The sequence below is a fragment of the Bombina bombina genome, chromosome 7 (genome assembly GCF_027579735.1).
Source record: "Bombina bombina isolate aBomBom1 chromosome 7, aBomBom1.pri, whole genome shotgun sequence".
Lineage (NCBI taxonomy): Eukaryota > Metazoa > Chordata > Amphibia > Anura > Bombinatoridae > Bombina > Bombina bombina.
The window spans coordinates 212,326,887-212,345,532 of record NC_069505.1 but is presented as its reverse complement, the minus strand read 5'-3'; the positions used below and the strand labels follow the sequence as shown (position 1 = coordinate 212,345,532).

Genomic DNA, 18,646 nt, shown 5'->3' with positions numbered 1-18,646 from the left:
AGACCTTCTCATTCAGGGGCCCTTCCATCATCCGAATCTAGTTTCTCTGCAGCTAACGGCTTGGAGATTGAACGCTTAATTTGATCTAAACGAGGGTTTTCTGATTCGGTGATCGATACCTTGATTCAGGCACGTAAGCCTGTTGCTAGAAAGATTTACCATAAAATATGGCGTAAATATCTTTATTGGTGCGAATCCAAGGGCTACTCATGGAGTAGGGTTAGGATTCCCAGGATTTTGTCTTTTCTCCAAGACGGATTGGAGAAAGGGTTGTCAGCAAGTTCCTTAAAGGGACAGATTTCTGCTTTGTCTATTTTGCTACTCAAACGTCTGTCAGATGTTCCATATTTTTGTCAGGCTCTGACTAGAATCAGGCCTGGTGTTTAGACCAATTGCTCCTCCTTGGAGTTTGAATTTAGTTCTTAATGTTCTTCAAGGGGTTCCGTTTGAACCTATTCATTCCCTAGATATAAAGTTATCTTGGCAAGTTTTGTTTTATTTTTCAAGATTTCATCCTTGTGGGATATCGCCTCCTGGTCAGCAGGAGGAGGCAAAGAGCACCACAGCAGAGCTGTATAAATAGCTCCTTCTTTCCATCCCAACCCAGTCATTCTCTTTGCCTGTGTTAGTATGATAGTAAGTTATTAAGCTTCTAGCCATTCCATACGTGGGGAAGACTTTTTTTTTTTTTGTTCGGACTTGATTTGTAGAAAATTATTGCTGACATCACGGGAGGTTAGGGTCATCTTCTCCCGTAGATCAAGAGGAATGAAGGATGACAAACAATTTTCGTTCCTTTTGTAGTTTCAAGAGAAACTCTTCCTCCTCAGCCGCCTCCTCCTCAGCCGCCTCCTCCTCAGCCGCCTCCTCCGCCGCCTCCGCCGCCTCCTCCTCCGCCGCCTCCTCCGCCGCCTCCTCCTCCTCAGCCGCCTCCTCCTCCTCCTCCTCAGCCGCCTCCTCCTCCTCCTCCTCAGCCGCCTCCTCCTCCTCCTCAGCCGCCTCCTCCTCCTCAGCCGCCTCCTCCTCCTCCTCAGCCGCCGCCTCCTCCTCAGCCGCCTCCTCCTCCTCCTCAGCCGCCGCCTCCTCCTCCTCCTCCTCAGCCGCCTCCTCCTCCTCCTCAGCCGCCTCCTCCTCCTCCTCCTCAGCCGCCTCCTCCTCCTCCTCCTCAGCCGCCTCCTCCTCCTCCTCCTCCTCAGCCGCCTCCTCCTCCTCCTCCTCCTCAGCCGCCGCCTCCTCCTCCTCCTCCTCAGCCGCCTCCTCCTCCTCCTCCTCAGCCGCCTCCTCCTCCTCCTCCTCCTCAGCCGCCTCCTCCTCCTCCTCCTCCTCCTCCTCCTCAGCCGCCTCCTCCTCCTCCTCCTCCTCCTCAGCCGCCTCCTCCTCCGCCGCCTCAGCCGCCTCCTCCTCCGCCGCCTCAGCCGCCTCCTCCTCCGCCGCCTCAGCCGCCTCCTCCTCCGCCGCCTCAGCCGCCTCCTCCTCCTCCTCCTCAGCCGCCTCCTCCTCCTCCTCCTCAGCCGCCTCCTCCTCCTCCTCCTCAGCCGCCTCCTCCTCCTCCTCCTCAGCCGCCTCCTCCTCCTCCTCCTCCTCCGCCTCAGCCGCCTCCTCCTCCTCCGCCTCCTCCGCCTCCTCAGCCGCCTCCTCCGCCTCCTCAGCCGCCTCCTCCTCCTCCGCCTCAGCCGCCTCCTCCTCCTCCTCCTCAGCCGCCTCCTCCTCCTCCTCAGCCGCCTCCTCCTCCTCCTCCTCCTCCTCCTCAGCCGCCTCCTCCTCCTCCTCCTCCTCAGCCGCCTCCTCCTCCTCCTCAGCCGCCTCCTCCTCCTCAGCCGCCTCCTCCTCAGCCGCTGCCTCATTAGCAGGAACGGTCCAAATCTTCATGGAGATCCAACTAGTTTTGGATCAAGGGAAAACAGTCCACGCAGTCGACTAGCAATTCCAAGACAGTAGAAAGGTTGTATCCCCGATCCGGGACTGCATCTTGTAGGGGGCAGACTTCCTTCTTTGTTCAAAGCCTTGGTTCGGGATGTCCAGGATCCCTGTGCACTGGAAATTCTCAGATGCAATCTGGAGTTCCAAGGTAACTCCTGGAGGAATATTCCTTATTTTGAGATTACCTGCAGATCTGATGACAAGAGGCGTTCTTACATTGTGTCATAGACCTCTCCGCTCTGGGAGTGATTGTTCCCGTTCCAATTTTGGAGCAGGGACTGGAATGTTCCATTCTATTTGTGGTTCCCGAAGAAGAGTATCTCTGGTTCACTTCTTTCAGGGTACATGTTTTCACAGAACCTCTTGGGTGATTGTGGTGATTGAGGCCAGCCTCCTAGGGGGGAGCAGTCTGGGTAGTCCTAAAGGTTCAAGGATTATGGACACAGTAAGAGTCTGTTTTGCCCATAATCTACGAACGATGTAACGTCAGTGACCTGCATTAATCAGCGAGATATAAGGATATTCCTTGGCGTTGACGGAGATTGCCAGATTAATTCCGCGAGCAGAGAATCATTCTTGTTGTGTCGATGTTCCACATCCCAGAGTTGGAACTACTGGGAGGCGGATTTTCGGAGCAGGCAGACTTTTCATCCGACCGATTGCCAAGCTCTCGGGCTACGGGTCGAGATCCAGGGACCCCAGGCAAACTGATAGATGCTCTGGAGGCCCCTTGGACTTTCAAGCTAGCGTACCTGTTTCCTCCGTTTGTTCTTCCGCCTCGAGCAATTACTCGGTTCATACAGGAAAGGGTTTCGGTGATACTGACAGCGCCGGTCTGACCTTGCAGGATTGGTATGCAGTTCCGGTGGAGATGCATCTCTACTACCTTGGTGGCTCCCGTCGTGGAAAGACCTGACTCAGGGGCACTTCACCCAAATCTAATTTCTCGGCAGCTGTCTGCTTGGAGATTGAACTCTTGAATTTATCTGAGCGAGGTTTCTCTGATTCGGTCATAAATACTTTATTTCAGGCACGTAAGCCTGTTACTAGGAAAATTTGCCATAAGATATGGCGTAAATATCTTTATTGGTGTGAATCCAAGGGCTTCTCATCGAGTAGGGTTAGGATTCACAAATTTGGTCTTTTTTCCAAGAAGGATTGGAGAAGAGGTTATCAGCGAGTTCCTTAAAGGGACAGATTTCTGCTCTATTTTTTTTTTTACACAAGCGTCTGGCAGATGTTCCAGATGTACAATCTTTTTGTCAGACTCTAAGAATCGGGCCTATATTTAGATCAATTGCTCCTCCTGGGAGTTTAAATTTAGTCCTTAGAGTTCTTCCAAGGGTTCAGTTTGAACCTATGCATTCCATTTCTATTAAATTATCTGGAAAGTTTTATTTCTAGTTATTTCTTCTGCTCGAAGAGTCTGTGCTTTCGGCATTGCCATATGATTCTCCTTCTCTTATTTTCCATTCGGATAAGGTGGTGTTCTGTAAAAAAAAACTTGGTTTTCTTCCTAAAGTTGTTTCAAACGAGAATATTAATTAGGAGATTGTTGTTCTTTCCTTGTGTCCTAATCCTTCTTCTAGAAGGAACGTCTGTTCCATAATTTAGACGTAATCCGTGCTGTAACGTTTTTCTTTCACGCGACTAAGGAATTTTCGACAATCGTCTTCTTTGTTATTTTTTCAGGGAAATCGTAGGGTTATAAAGCTTCATTACCTCTTTCTTTTTGGCTGAAGAGTATCATCCGTTTTGCATATGGGAGTGCTGGACAGCAGCCTCCTGAACGAATTACGGCTCATTCCACTAGGGCTGTGGCTTCCTCATGGGCATTCAAAAATGATGCTTCTGTTGAACAGATTTGCAAGGCTGTGAATTGGTCTACCCTTCTCTCTTTTTTTTTTCTAGATTTTTTAAATTTGATACCTTTGCCTCTGTTGAGGTTGTTTTTGGGAGAAAGGTTCTTCAAGCAGTTGGTGCCTTCCGTTTCGGTTCCCTGTCTTGTCCCTCCCTTTTCATCCGTGTACTATAGCTTTGGTATTGTATCCCACACATAAGTATGAAATCCGTGGACTCATCGTGTCTTTAAAAAGAAAATGTATGCTTACCTGATAAATTTGTTTCTTTTTAGACACAATGAGTCCACGACCCGCCCTATTCTATGAGACAAGTTACTAATTTTGTAAACTTCAGACACCTCTGCACCTTGGCTTTTCCTTTCTCTTCCTATCTTCGGTCAAATGACTGGAGTTGGAGGGATGGGAGGAGCTATTTATACAGCTTTGCTGTGGTGCACTTTGCCGCCTCCTGCTGACCAGGAGGCGTAATCTCACAAGGATGAAATCCGTGGACTCATCTTGTCTAAAAAGAAACAAATTTATCAGGTAATCTGCAGCATAAATTTTCTTTTTTGGTTATGCATATTCTGGAATCTCTAATGTGTATATAGACTATTAAGTCTTCTTCATAGCACTTTGCTACTCTATTGTGGGAAAATCTTTATAATATGTTGCATGTTTCTGGAGTCCTTATATTAGATTATGAATCAAATCGTTATCGTGAATCTCTTGGTAGTGTCGGCCATCTAGTGGCAGTTTTTTTTATGTATATGATCACATTTTTAATATTTTATGTTTCATATGCATTTCATTTCTTCATATTAGAAGACTATCACGCTGATAGTAGCATGAAAAACTTAGTTTACGAAGTGCCATCATTTATATAACTTATTTTATACCTAATGTTTTCATCTGTCTGGTACAGAGACTCCATGTATTAATCTCTCTCATATGAGGGGATTTTTAATATATCCGTCTCGTATATATTTTTCCTTTTTATGTATGGGAATTATTATTTTTTTTTTTTCATGCAATATTTATTTCTATTTATTTGGTGTAAGACATACAGTTGTGCTGATAAGTTTACATACCCTGGCAGAATTTATTTATTGGCCATTTTTCAGAGAATATGAATAACACCAAACTTTTCTTTCACTCATGGTTAGTGTTTGGCTGAAGCCATTAATTATCAGTCAACTGCGTTTACTCTCTTTAAATCATAATGACAACAGAAACTACCCAAATGACCCTGATCAAAAGTTTACCTAGCCTGCTGATTTTGGCCTGATAACATGCACACAAGTTGACACAAAGGGGTTTGAATGGCTATTAAAGGTAACCATCTTCGCCTGTGATCTGTTTTCTTGTAGTGTGTATAAAAAGGTCAATACATTTCTGGATTCCTGACAGACCCTTGCATCTTTCATCCAGGGCTGCACTTTATTTTCTGGATTCTGAGTCATGGGGAAAGAAAAAAAAATTGTCAAAGGATCAGTGGGGGAAAAGGTAGTTGAACTGTATAAAACAGGAAAGGGATATAAAAAGATATCCAAGGAATTGAGAATGCAAATCAGCAGTGTTCAAACTCTAATAAAGAAGTGGAAGAAGAGGTGTTCTGTTTGATAACATACTGCATTCATCTTGCCATCAATTCTGGCCAAATTTCCTGTGCCTTTGTAGCTCACACATCCCCAAAACATCAGCGATCCACCTTCCGTGTTTCTCAGTAGGAATTGTGTACCTTTCATCATAGGCCTTGTTGAATCTTCTCCGAATGTAGCGTTTATGGTTGTGGCCAAAAAGCTTAATTTTGGTCTCATCACTCCAAATGACTTTGTGCCAGAAGGTTTGAGGCGTGTCTGTGTGCTGTTTGGCGTATTGTAAGCAGGATACTTTATGGCATTTGCGTAGTAATGGATTTCTTCTGGCAACTCAACCATGCAGCCCATCTTTCTACAAGTGCCTCCTTATTGTGCATCTTGAAACGGCCACACCACATGTCGTGTATGTCACCTGAAGTTTTGTGGTTTTGTCTTTGCATCCCGAATCATTATCCTGGCAGTTGTGGCTGAAATTTTGGTTTGTCTACCTGACTGTGGTTTGGTTTCAACAGAACCCCTCATTTTCCACTTCTTTATTAGTTTGAACACTGCTGATTTGCATTCTCATTTCCTTGGATATCTTTTTATATCCCTTTCCTGTTTTATACAGTTAAACTACCTTTTTCCGCAGATTCTTTGACAATTCTTTTGCTTTCCCCATGACTCAGAATCCAGAATCGTCAGTGCAGAATTGGATGAAAGATGCAAGGGTCTGTCAGGAGTCCAGAAACTCATTGACCTTTTATACACACACACCAATTGCAAGAAAACATATCACAGGTGAAGATGGTTACCTTTAATAGACATTCAAACCACATTGTGTCAACTTGTGTGCATGTTATCATGCCAAAATCACCAGGGTATGTAGATTTTTGATCAGGGTCCTTTGGGTAGTTTCTGTTGTCATTTATGATTTAAAGAGTAAACACAGTTGATAAGTGGCTTCAGCCAAACACTAACCATGAGTGAAAGAAAAGTTGTTGCGTTATCATCCATATTCTTTGAAAAATGGCCAAGAAATCATAAATTCTGCCAGGGTATGTAAACTTATGAGCACAACTGTATGTTTTATATTTTTCCTCATATTGAGGGAGACACTTGTTAGGTCTGACATGTATGGTATCATGCATCAGACTCAGTTTTTCAGTTCTGTGTTTTAGGATTCATTTATAGTTCTATGTTTTTATTAAATGAAATAAAGTACTCTGACAGAGCAATAGGCTGAGAGAGATTCAGCAGCTGAGGTCGCAGGATTGTTCCTGGACATTGCTGTGACAGTTGTGTCCTCAGAGGAGCGACCTTAGCCTTTAGGAATAATCTCCTTCATTGAGATGTTTGATTTTGTCTCTTTATAAAGGGACACTAAAGCCAAATATTTTCTTTCGTGATTCAGTGCATGTAATTTTAAGTCATTCTCTTGCTATCTTTATTTGAAAGAAGGAATCTAAGCTAAGGAGCCAGACAATTTTTGTTTCAGCACCCTGGACAGCACTTGGTGCTGTCAAATCGGCAAGGACAACCCAGGTTGTGAACCAAACATGGGCCGGCTTCTAAACTTACATTCTTGCTTTTCAAATAAAGATAGCAAGAGTGAAGAAAAATTGATAATAGGAATAAATTTAAAAAGTTGCTTAAAATTGCATGCTCTAGCTGAATCATAAAAGAAAACATTTGGGTTCAGTGTCCCTTTAAGTTTGACTCTATTGAACTTTTTCTTTTCTTTTTTTGACTGAATTGGAGACAGCCTTGGAACACGGACAAGTAATCCAAGTAGCCTTCTACTTCCACTGAAGGGTCCGCCTTGGATTGTGGCTTTACAACTCAAAGGTGGTTGGTCTGTATCCAGCTGCTGGCGCTGGATGTCCCCTTTAACGTATTCTCAGGGATTCAGTACAGGATTCAAATCTTGTCCTCCCTGAGACAGATTTCTCCTATCAAGTTTATCTACAACCCAGTTAACATAAGAGACTTTCTTAAACTGCGTAAAGGTTTTCACTTCTCTCAGAGTGATTGTTCCAGTTCCTCTGGTGGAACAGGGTCAAGAATTTTTCCCCATCTATTCGTGGTTAGGAAGGGGAAACTTTTCGACACATTTTAGACCTAGAGTGTCTCAAAAAATGTCACAATGTTCCATCCTTCAAAAGGGAGACTGACTGTTCTATTCTCCTTTTGGTTAGGAGGGTCAGTTCATGACTTCCATCGACCTGATGGACGCGTTCCTTCATGTTGCTATTCACGAGGGACATTTCCAATTCCTTTGGTTTGCCTTTCAAGACCAACTCTTCCAATTTGTGGCCCTTCTTTCAGTCTTGCCACTGCACCTCAAATCTTTATGAAGGTTCTAGGGGCTCTTCTGGCAATGATCAGGTCTTGGCATTGCAGTGGCTCCGTACCTGGATGATATCTTGGTTCAGGCGCCATTTTTTATTTAGCAAGATCTTTAGGATTCTCTGTTGTACACTCTTCGTACTCGCGGGTGGAAGCTGAATCTGGAGGAGAGTTGCCTAGTACCAAATACCAGGGTATGCTTTTTGGGAACGATCATAGATTGTCTCTGTAGATTTTTCTGACTGAGTTCAGAAAATCCAAAATTCTTGCTTTATGTATTTCACTTCAGTCATCTACACATCCATCAGTGACTCAGTGTAGGGAATAATTGTTTTATTCCTTTGCTCCTATCCATCTGAGACCTCTTCAGTCTTGCTTGCTAAGACATTGGAATAGAGACCTCTTGGATCTCTGAGGATAGTCCTAGTCTCAATAACGAGAGACTCTATCTTAGTGGATTCTCAGGGTCATCTGTCTCAGGGAACTTGATACCCGAGACTATCTTGGGAGATTGTGACCACGGATTCAAGCCTGTCGGGCTGGGGAGCAGTTTAGGGTTCTTTTCAGACTTGGGGTCTTTGGACCTGAGGAGTCTTCTCTCCCGAATTATCATTTTTCGGACTGACAAAATCTCAGCAGCATACATCTGTCACCAGGGAGGAACTAGGAGTTCATGGATTTTTTTTTTTCCCTCTCTGCCATCCTCATCCCAGTGGTGTTCAACTGGGAAGTGGACTTTCTAAGCAGACAGACCTTTCATCCAGGGGATTGGACCCTCCATCTGGAAGTGTTCACAAGGATAATCTTCAAATGGTAGGGGTTCCGGAGTTGGATTTCATGGTGTCTCGTCTAAACGCAAAGCTTCCTGTTACTGATCTGGATAAAAAGATCCTCAAGCAGTTCTGATCGCCGCTCTGTTGATACATTGGGTCTTCAATCTAGCATTCTTTTTCCCTCTGTTTGCCCTCCTTCCTCGAGTATTAGCTTGTATCACAGGAGAGAGTCTGTAATCTTCATAGCACCTGCCTGGCCTTGCAGGATCTGGTTCTTGGATATGGTGAAGATCTCATCTCTTCCCCCTTGGAGGTTGCCTTTTTGGAAGGACCTTCTACTCCGGGGTCCATTCCTCCACCCAAATCTAGATTATCTGAAGCTGACTGTTTAGAGATTAACTGCCTCGTCTTAGCTTGGCAGGGTTTTTTTTTTTTGTTATTTGTAAGATTTACCATAAGGTTTAGTGTAAATACCTTTTTGGTGCGAATCTAAGGGTTTCTTTTGGAGTTGGGTGAGGATTCCCTGTATTTCTTCCTTTTTTCAGGATGGCCTGGAGAAAGGTTTGTCGGTATTCTAAAGGGTCAGTTTTTGCACTTCTTTTTTTTTTTTTTATACAAATGTTTGGCAGATCTGCCAGATATTCAATCCTTGGTCAGAATCAGACCTGTGTTTAAACCTGTGGAGTCTTAACCTTGTTGTGAAAAAAAAATTAACATTTTTTTATCAGGCTCAGCCTGAGCCTATGCATTGTTGATATTCAGTTATTACCCTGGAAAGATTTTTTTTTCTCCAACATTTTTTCTGCTTGTAGAGTCTTGGAACTTTGACTCTATGATGTGATTCTCTTTACCTTATGTTTTCATGCGGATAACGTGGTCTTTTGTTCTAAGTTGGGATGGCTTCCTAAAATGTGTCTGATCGCTACTTCAATCTAGAAATTGTTGTTCCTTCTTATCCTAACCCTTCTTTTCAGAAGGAACGTCTGTTACACAATCTGGATGTTGTGCATGCTCTAAGATTTTACCTGCAAAGGAACTAAGGTTTTTCGTCAATCTTCTGCCCTATTCGTCGTTTTAGCTGTTAAAGGTCAGAAGCCCTCTTCTACCTCTTCTCTGGTTGAGATGGGTTATCCGGTTAGTTTGAGACAGCTGGACAACAGCCTCCTGAGAAAATGATGGCTCATTCCATTAGGGCTGTCTCTTCTTCCTGGATTTTAAAAAATGAAGCTCCGTGAAGCATATCGACAAGGCAACCTCTTGGTCCTCATTGCATACCTTTTCCAAAATCTACAGATTTGGTTCTTTTGCTTCAACTGAGGCTTCCTTTGGGAGATAAGTTCTTCAATCGGCGATGCCTTCTGTTTAGGTTGCCTTTCTCCCTCCCTTTCATTCTGTGTCTTCTAGCTTGGGTATTGGTTCCCACTAGTAATTGGAATGAAATCATGGACTCTCCATGCCAAAGGAAAGAAAACAATGTATGCTTACCTGATAAATTTCTTTCCGGACATAGTCAGCGACCCACCCTCATTACATTTAAGATGGAAGATGTTTTTGGTATAAACCTCAGGCACCTCTATACCCTTGTATTGTCATCTTTTTCCATTTTCCTTTAGCCGAATGACTGATTATGGGTAAGGGAAGTGACACATGACAGCTCTGCTGGGGTGCTCTTTGCCTCCTCCTGGCCAGGAGTTGAATTCCCACTAGTAATTGGAATGAAATCGTGGACTCTCCATGCCCGGAAAGAAATTTATCAGGTAAGCATACATTTTGTTTTTCCACAAATTACAGAAAGTATTTGATTTTTTTTTAGTGTGTGATTAAACTCAGCAATTTAAATTTTTACCCAGATTACTCAGCAGCTGGAGGGAATCTGCCTGCAAGTGATTGGAACCGTTCTACAGCAGCATGTTCTAGGTAAGTAAAATGGGCAGGAAGCAAACTAATGTGGTCCGATAATGGGCATCAGTAACTACATTAACGATGATAGTTGTGATGGGCATTTTTTATAAAAATATATAAATGGTTTAAAAATATTTAGGTAATGAGTCTTCAGTATTTAAATCTAAAGTGCTATAGGTGTAGTTTTGTAATATCCATTTAAACCTTGTGCCGTTAATCACACTGGTTTCTTGTTTCAGAGTTTTATGAAGAGATATTCTCCTTGGCCCACAGCCTAACCTGTCAGCAAGTCTCTGCCCAGATGTGGCAGCTGCTGCCCCTTGTGTTTGAGGTCTTCCAGCAAGATGGTTTTGATTACTTCACAGGTGAGAGCACATTAAATTATAACCCTGTTTCCTGTGCAACAAAAATTAGAAATGTGTCTAACAGAAATGATTACCTTTTTATTGTAGAATAAGAAAAATGCTTCTGGTAAAACATCTATCTTTCCAATGGCATGGAGAGTCCACAAATCCATTCTAATTACTAGTGGGAATTCAACTCCTGGCCACCAGGGGGAGGCAAAGAACACCCCAGCAAAGCTTTGTCTCCCACTTCCCATTACCCCCAGTCATTCTTTGCCTTTGGACATCATGAAGGTGTGCGAAGATGGTGTCTGAAGAAAATTAAGTTTTAATGCTTTAATGGGTAGTTTCCCTGCAAGCAAGGATTGGGGTAATGCTGTGTCCATGTAATCCTCTTGAGTAAGAGTTGTGGTGGCTATTAGAACCCCTATATAGGTCCCTTTTCTCTTCAGGTCCCTGTCAGAAGTCATCTGAAGCTGTGCCTGCCATGCAGCTGAAGCTCCAAGGTAAGTGCTTTTCCTGCTTTGGTAAGGGGACTGAAGCACTTAAAGGGTAAATTCCTCTTCTTAAAAGAAGCTTGGGACTTAAGATAAATCTCATCATTGTGGTTTTGGCATTATGCTGGGCTCTGGTGTATGGAAATAGCTGTAATTTACTTTTAATACAGTTTTTCTGGGACTGAGTTTAATGTCTGTGGATGAGGCAGCAACGGCTAGAGAGTACTGAAAGTATCTGAGGGACAGTGTTTATTTTGAATTAAGAAAGCGCTTTATGAATAGACTCAGGAAAATTGATCAGAATCCTGGTAGAGTATTTGCGTATACAACACTTTTTTTTTTTTTTTTAACTAAGTGCATGTTCAACTCGACGCTTTCGCACGCTTCTTATATCTGTCACACTGAATATTTCTGCGGTCACGTGATGACAGAGGGTGCCACCTTAGCTTTTGTAAAATGTTTCTTTTATATCGGACTTGTATTAAATTTGACAAAGTAAAAAACTGAGTGAGATTTTCATTATAGGAAGGGATAATATCTTTCTTTTGAAAAAGTGTTTGTATTGTTTAGAAGCACAGGTGATATCTCCTGTGCAATTTTGTTCCTCGTATTAAAAATTATGCTTCAGTCTAAAAATAAAAATTCTGTATTTACTAACAAATTAACCCCTCTGAGCCTCAGGATTATGTTGCCACAGACATGCCTCATCTTTCATCTCAAGTGTCCCCGCCCCTTGCAGTTGCACAAGCAGTGCCCTGTGGTTCCACTCAGTCTGCACCTGAGGACGTATTTTTCCCAGGTGATTTTGTAGCTCAGCTTACCTCTGTGATATCTGCAGCCCTGAGTGCCTTACCTATCTCAGGAAAGAGAGGACATATTTTTAGATTTTCTCTTCCTAAGTCAGGAATTTCTGATAATGCCAAAGCTGCCTTGGTCAGTTTATCTCAATTATCTGAGGATAACCATTCTTTAGTAGCTTCTGAGGGCGAAATCTGAGTCTGCTGTAGTTCGTACAGCGGATTCAGAAGAGGTTATTTTAGGTTTAAGCTTGAGCACCTCCGCTTACTACTTAAGGAGGTTTTGGCTACTCTGGAGGATTCGGAATCTACAGTCGCTGAGGCTCCTAAAGTCGATAAACTGAATAGTTTTCTTTCATGTAATTAACAAGAGTCCATGAGCTAGTGACGTATGGGATATACATTCCTACCAGGAGGGGCAAAGTTTCCCAAACCTTAAAATGCCTATAAATACACCCCTCACCACACCCACAAATCAGTTTTTACAAACTTTGCCTCCAAGGGAGGTGGTGAAGTAAGTTTGTGCTAGATTCTACGTTGATATGCGCTCCGCAGCAAGTTGGAGCCCGGTTTTCCTCTCAGCGTGCAGTGAATGTCAGAGGGATGTGAGGAGAGTATTGCCTATTGAATGCAGTGATCTCCTTCTACGGGGTCTATTTCATAAGGTTCTCTGTTATCGGTCGTAGAGATTCATCTCTTACCTCCCTTTTCAGATCGACGATATACTCTTATATTTACCATTTCCTCTACTGATTCTCGTTTCAGTACTGGTTTGGCTTTCTACAAACATGTAGATGAGTGTCCTGGGGTAAGTAAGTCTTATTTTCTGTGACACTCTAAGCTATGGTTGGGCACTTTATTTATAAAGTTCTAAATATATGTATTCAAACATTTATTTGCCTTGACTCAGAATGTTCAACTTTCCTTATTTCCAGACAGTCAGTTTCATATTTGGGATTATGCTTTAAATTATCATATTTTTTCTTACCTCAAAAATTTGACTTTTTTCCCTGTGGGCTGTTAGGCTCGCGGGGGCTGAAAATGCTTCATTTTATTGTCATTCTTGGCGCGGACTTTTTTGGCGCAAAAATTCTTTTCCGTTTCCGGCGTCATACGTGTCGCCGGAAGTTGCGTCATTTTTGACGTTATTTTGCGCCAAAGATGTCGGCGTTCCGGATGTGGCGTCATTTTTGGCGCCAAAAGCATTTAGGCGCCAAATAATGTGGGCGTCTTATTTGGCGCCAAAAAATATGGGCGTCGCTTTTGTCTCCACATTATTTCAGTCTCATTTTTCATTTGCTTCTGGTTGCTAGAAGCTTGATGTTTGGCATTTTTTTCCCATTCCTGAAACTGTCTTATAAGGAATTTGATCTATTTTGCTTTATATGTTGTTTTTTCTCTTACATATTGCAAGATGTCTCACGTTGCATCTGAGCCAGAAGATACTACAGGAAAACCACTGCCTGCTGGATCTACCAAAGCTAAGTGTATCTGCTGTAAACTTTTGGTAGCTATTCCTCCAGCTGTTTGTAATAATTGTCATGACAAACTTGTTAAAGCAGATAATATTTCCTTTAGTGATGTACCATTGCCTGTTGCAGTTCCCTCAACATCTAAGGTGCAGAATGTTCCTGATAACATAAGAGATTTTGTTTCTGAATCCATAAAGAAGGCTTTGTCTGTTATTTCTCCTTCTAGTAAACGTAAAAAGTCTTTTAAATCTTCTCTCTCTACAGATGAATTTTTAAATGAACACCATCATTCTGATTCTTTGGACTCTTCTGGTTCAGAGGATTCTGTCTCAGAGATTGATGCTGATAAATCTTCATATTTATTTAAGATGGAATTTATTCGCTCTTTACTTAAAGAAGTACTAATTGCTTTAGAAATAGAGGATTCTAGTCCTCTTGATACTAATTCTATACGTTTGGATAAGGTTTTTAAAGCTCCTGCGGTTATTCCAGAAGTCTTTCCTGTTCCTAATGCTATTTCTGCAGTAATTGCTAAGGAATGGGATAAATTGGGTAATTCATTTACTCCTTCTAAACGTTTTAAGCAATTATATCCTGTTCCGCCTGACAGGTTAGAATTTTGGGACAAAATCCCTAAAGTTGATGGGGCTATTTCTACCCTTGCTAAACGTACTACCATTCCTACGTCAGATGGTACCTCGTTTAAAGATCCTTTAGATAGAAAAATTGAATCTTTTCTAAGAAAAGCTTATCTATGTTCAGGTAATCTTCTTAGACCTGCTATATCATTGGCTGATGTTGCTGCAGCTTCAACTTTTTGGTTGGAAACTCTAGCGCAACAAGTAACAAATCGTGATTCTCATGATATTATTATTCTTCTCCAGCATGCTAATAATTTCATCTGTGATGCCATTTTTGATATTATTAGAGTTGATGTTAGATTTATGTCTCTGGCTATCTTAGCCAGAAGAGCTTTATGGCTTAAGACTTGGAATGCTGATATGGCTTCTAAATCAACTCTACTTTCCATTTCTTTCCAGGGAAACAAATTATTTGGTTCTCAGTTGGATTCTATTATTTCAACTGTTACTGGTGGGAAAGGAACTTTTTTACCACAGGATAAAAAGTCTAAAGGTAAAAACAGGGCTAACAATCGTTTTCGTTCCTTTCGTTTCAACAAAGAACAAAAGCCTGATCCTTCGTCCTCAGGAGCAGTTTCAGTTTGGAAACCATCTCCAGTCTGGAATAAATCCAAGCCTGCTAGAAAGGCAAAGCCTGCTTCTAAGTTCACATGAAGGTACGGCCCTCATTCCAGTTCAGCTGGTAGGGGGCAGGTTACGTTTTTTCAAAGAAATTTGGATCAATTCTGTTCACAATCTTTGGATTCAGAACATTGTTTCAGAAGGGTACAGAATTGGTTTCAAGATGAGACCTCCTGCAAAGAGATTTTTTCTTTCCCATGTCCCAGTAAATCCAGTGAAAGCTCAAGCATTTCTGAATTGTGTTTCAGATCTAGAGTTGGCTGGAGTAATTATGCCAGTTCCAGTTCCGGAACAGGGGATGGGGTTTTATTCAAATCTCTTCATTGTACCAAAGAAGGAGAATTCCTTCAGACCAGTTCTGGATCTAAAATTATTGAATCGTTGTGTAAGGATACCAACGTTCAAGATGGTAACTGTAAGGACTATATTGCCTTTTGTTCAGCAAGGGAATTATATGTCCACAATAGATTTACAGGATGCATATCTGCATATTCCAATTCATCCAGATCATTATCAGTTCCTGAGATTCTCTTTTCTAGACAAGCATTACCAATTTGTGGCTCTACCGTTTGGCCTTGCTACAGCTCCAAGAATTTTCACAAAGATTCTCGGTGCCCTTCTGTCTGTAATCAGAGAACAGGGTATTGTGGTATTTCCTTATTTGGACGATATCTTGGTACTTGCTCCGTCTTTACATTTAGCAGAGTCTCATACGAATCGACTTGTGTTGTTTCTTCAAGATCATGGTTGGAGGATCAATTTACCAAAAAGTTCTTTGATTCCTCAAACAAGGGTAACCTTTCTGGGTTTCCAGATAGATTCAGTGTCCATGACTTTGTCTTTAACAGACAAGAGACGTCTAAAATTGATTACAGCCTGTCGAAACCTTCAGTCTCAATCATTCCCTTCGGTAGCCTTATGCATGGAAATTCTAGGTCTTATGACTGCTGCATCGGACGCGATCCCCTTTGCTCGTTTTCACATGCGACCTCTTCAGCTCTGTATGCTGAACCAATGGTGCAGGGATTACACGAAGATATATCAATTAATATCTTTAAAACCGATTGTTCGGCACTCTCTAACGTGGTGGACAGATCACCATCGTTTAATTCAGGGGGCTTCTTTTGTTCTTCCGACCTGGACTGTAATTTCAACAGATGCAAGTCTCACAGGTTGGGGAGCTGTGTGGGGATCTCTGACGGCACAAGGAGTTTGGGAATCTCAGGAGGTGAGATTACCGATCAATATCTTGGAACTCCGTGCAGTTTTCAGAGCTCTTCAGTTTTGGCCTCTTCTGAAGAGAGAATCGTTCATTTGTTTTCAGACAGACAATGTCACAACTGTGGCATACATCAATCATCAAGGAGGGACTCACAGTCCTCTGGCTATGAAAGAAGTATCTCGAATTTTGGTTTGGGCGGAATCCAGCTCCTGTCTAATCTCTGCGGTTCATATCCCAGGTGTAGACAATTGGGAAGCGGATTATCTCAGTCGCCAAACGTTGCATCCGGGCGAATGGTCTCTTCACCCAGAGGTATTTCTTCAGATTGTTCAATTGTGGGGGCTTCCAGAGATAGATCTGATGGCCTCTCATCTAAACAAGAAACTTCCCAGGTATCTGTCCAGATCCCGGGATCCTCAGGCGGAGGCAGTGGATGCATTATCACTTCCTTGGAAGTATCATCCTGCCTATATCTTTCCGCCTCTAGTTCTTCTTCCAAGAGTAATCTCCAAGATTCTGAGGGAATGCTCGTTTGTTCTGCTAATAGCTCCGGCATGGCCTCACAGGTTTTGGTATGCGGATCTTGTCCGGATGGCATCTTGCCAGCCATGGACTCTTCCGTTAAGACCAGACCTTCTGTCACAAGGTCCTTTTTTCCATCCGGATCTGAAATCCTTAAATTTAAAGGTATGGAGATTGAACGCTTGATTCTTGGTCATAGAGGTTTCTCTGACTCCGTGATTAATACTATGTTACAGGCTCGTAAATCTGTATCTCGAGAGATATATTATAGAGTCTGGAAGACTTATATTTCTTGGTGTCTTTCTCATCATTTTTCTTGGCATTCTTTTAGAATACCGAGAATTTTACAGTTTCTTCAGGATGGTTTAGATAAGGGTTTGTCCGCAAGTTCTTTGAAAGGACAAATCTCCGCTCTTTCTGTTCTTTTTCACAGAAAGATTGCTATTCTTCCTGATATTCATTGTTTTGTACAAGCTTTGGTTCGTATAAAACCTGTCATTAAGTCAATTTCTCCTCCTCCTCCTCCGTTTGAACCTATGCATTCATTGGACATTAAATTACTTTCTTGGAAAGTTTTGTTCCTTTTGGCCATCTCTTCTGCTAGAAGAGTTTCTGAATTATCTGCTCTTTCGTGTGAGTCTCCTTTTCTGATTTTTCATCAGGATAAGGCGGTGTTGCGAACTTCTTTTGAATTTTTACCTAAAGTTGTGAATTCCAACAACATTAGTAGAGAAATTGTGGTTCCTTCATTATGTCCTAATCCTAAGAATTCTAAGGAGAAATCATTGCATTCTTTGGATGTTGTTAGAGCTTTGAAATATTATGTTGAAGCTACGAAATCTTTCCGTAAGACTTCTAGTCTATTTGTTATCTTTTCCGGTTCTAGGAAAGGCCAGAAAGCTTCTGCCATTTCTTTGGCATCTTGGTTGAAATCTTTAATTCATCTTGCCTATGTTGAGTCGGGTAAAATTCCGCCTCAAAGAATTACAGCTCATTCTACTAGGTCAGTATCTACTTCCTGGGCGTTTAGGAATGAAGCTTCGGTTGACCAGATCTGCAAAGCAGCAACTTGGTCCTCTTTGCATACTTTTACTAAATTCTACCATTTTGATGTATTTTCTTCTTCTGAAGCAGTTTTTGGTAGAAAAGTTCTTCAGGCAGCGGTTTCAGTTTGAATCTTCTGCTTATGTTTTTTGTTAAACTTTATTTTGGGTGTGGATTATTTTCAGCAGGAATTGGCTGTCTTTATTTTATCCCTCCCTCTCTAGTGACTTGTGTGGAAAGATCCACATCTTGGGTAGTCATTATCCCATACGTCACTAGCTCATGGACTCTTGCTAATTACATGAAAGAAAACATAATTTATGTAAGAACTTACCTGATAAATTCATTTCTTTCATATTAACAAGAGTCCATGAGGCCCACCCTTTTTTGTGGTGGTTATGATTTTTTTGTATAAAGCACAATTATTCCAATTCCTTATTTTATATGCTTCGCACTTTTTTTCTTATCACCCCACTTCTTGGCTATTCGTTAAACTGATTTGTGGGTGTGGTGAGGGGTGTATTTATAGGCATTTTAAGGTTTGGGAAACTTTGCCCCTCCTGGTAGGAATGTATATCCCATACGTCACTAGCTCATGGACTCTTGTTAATATGAAAGAAATGAATTTATCAGGTAAGTTCTTACATAAATTATGTTTTTGATAAGCCTAGATGGGATAAACCAGGTGTTTCTTAATAACAAATATCTATTGAGTGCGCCAATAAAGATCCCCAAGAAAAAGGGTATCTTAGTCTAAAAGATGCTATTGTTTAAAATAATCAGAATTAATCCTGTACTTTGAAATAGTCCTGTACTTTAAAAATAATTACTCTAAAATAGCAGGGTATAGAAAACCGGGACCCCAAAAATTTTTTTGATAAATTCACTTTACTAGTTTATAAAAAAAAGTTAAAATGTAATTAAATTACACTAGAAATATTGCATACTATAATTCACACATTAAAAATAAACTGTCCATAAAATTGATGCCCGGGGACATCTTATGATCGATCTAAGAACAAAGTTAATAGTTGCTTCACTGCAATGTTTACGTGACACAATGTTTCTATTTGGGAGTTACCGGTAAAAGCCGTTTCGTCCTTTGTTGCCTTATTTACTTA

At 41.8% G+C, this 18,646-nt stretch overlaps 1 protein-coding gene across 1 annotated transcript in view; it reads left to right on the top strand.

Moving 5' to 3' along the window:
* The window catches only part of IPO7 (importin 7), a 112,298-nt gene that overhangs the window by 67,770 nt on the left and 25,882 nt on the right, over positions 1-18,646 (top strand). Inside the window, exons 17-18 of the mRNA XM_053720597.1 lie at positions 10,314-10,380; positions 10,605-10,730. Coding sequence (XP_053576572.1) covers positions 10,314-10,380; positions 10,605-10,730 — 193 coding nt within the window. The remainder of the gene's footprint in view (positions 1-10,313; positions 10,381-10,604; positions 10,731-18,646) is intronic.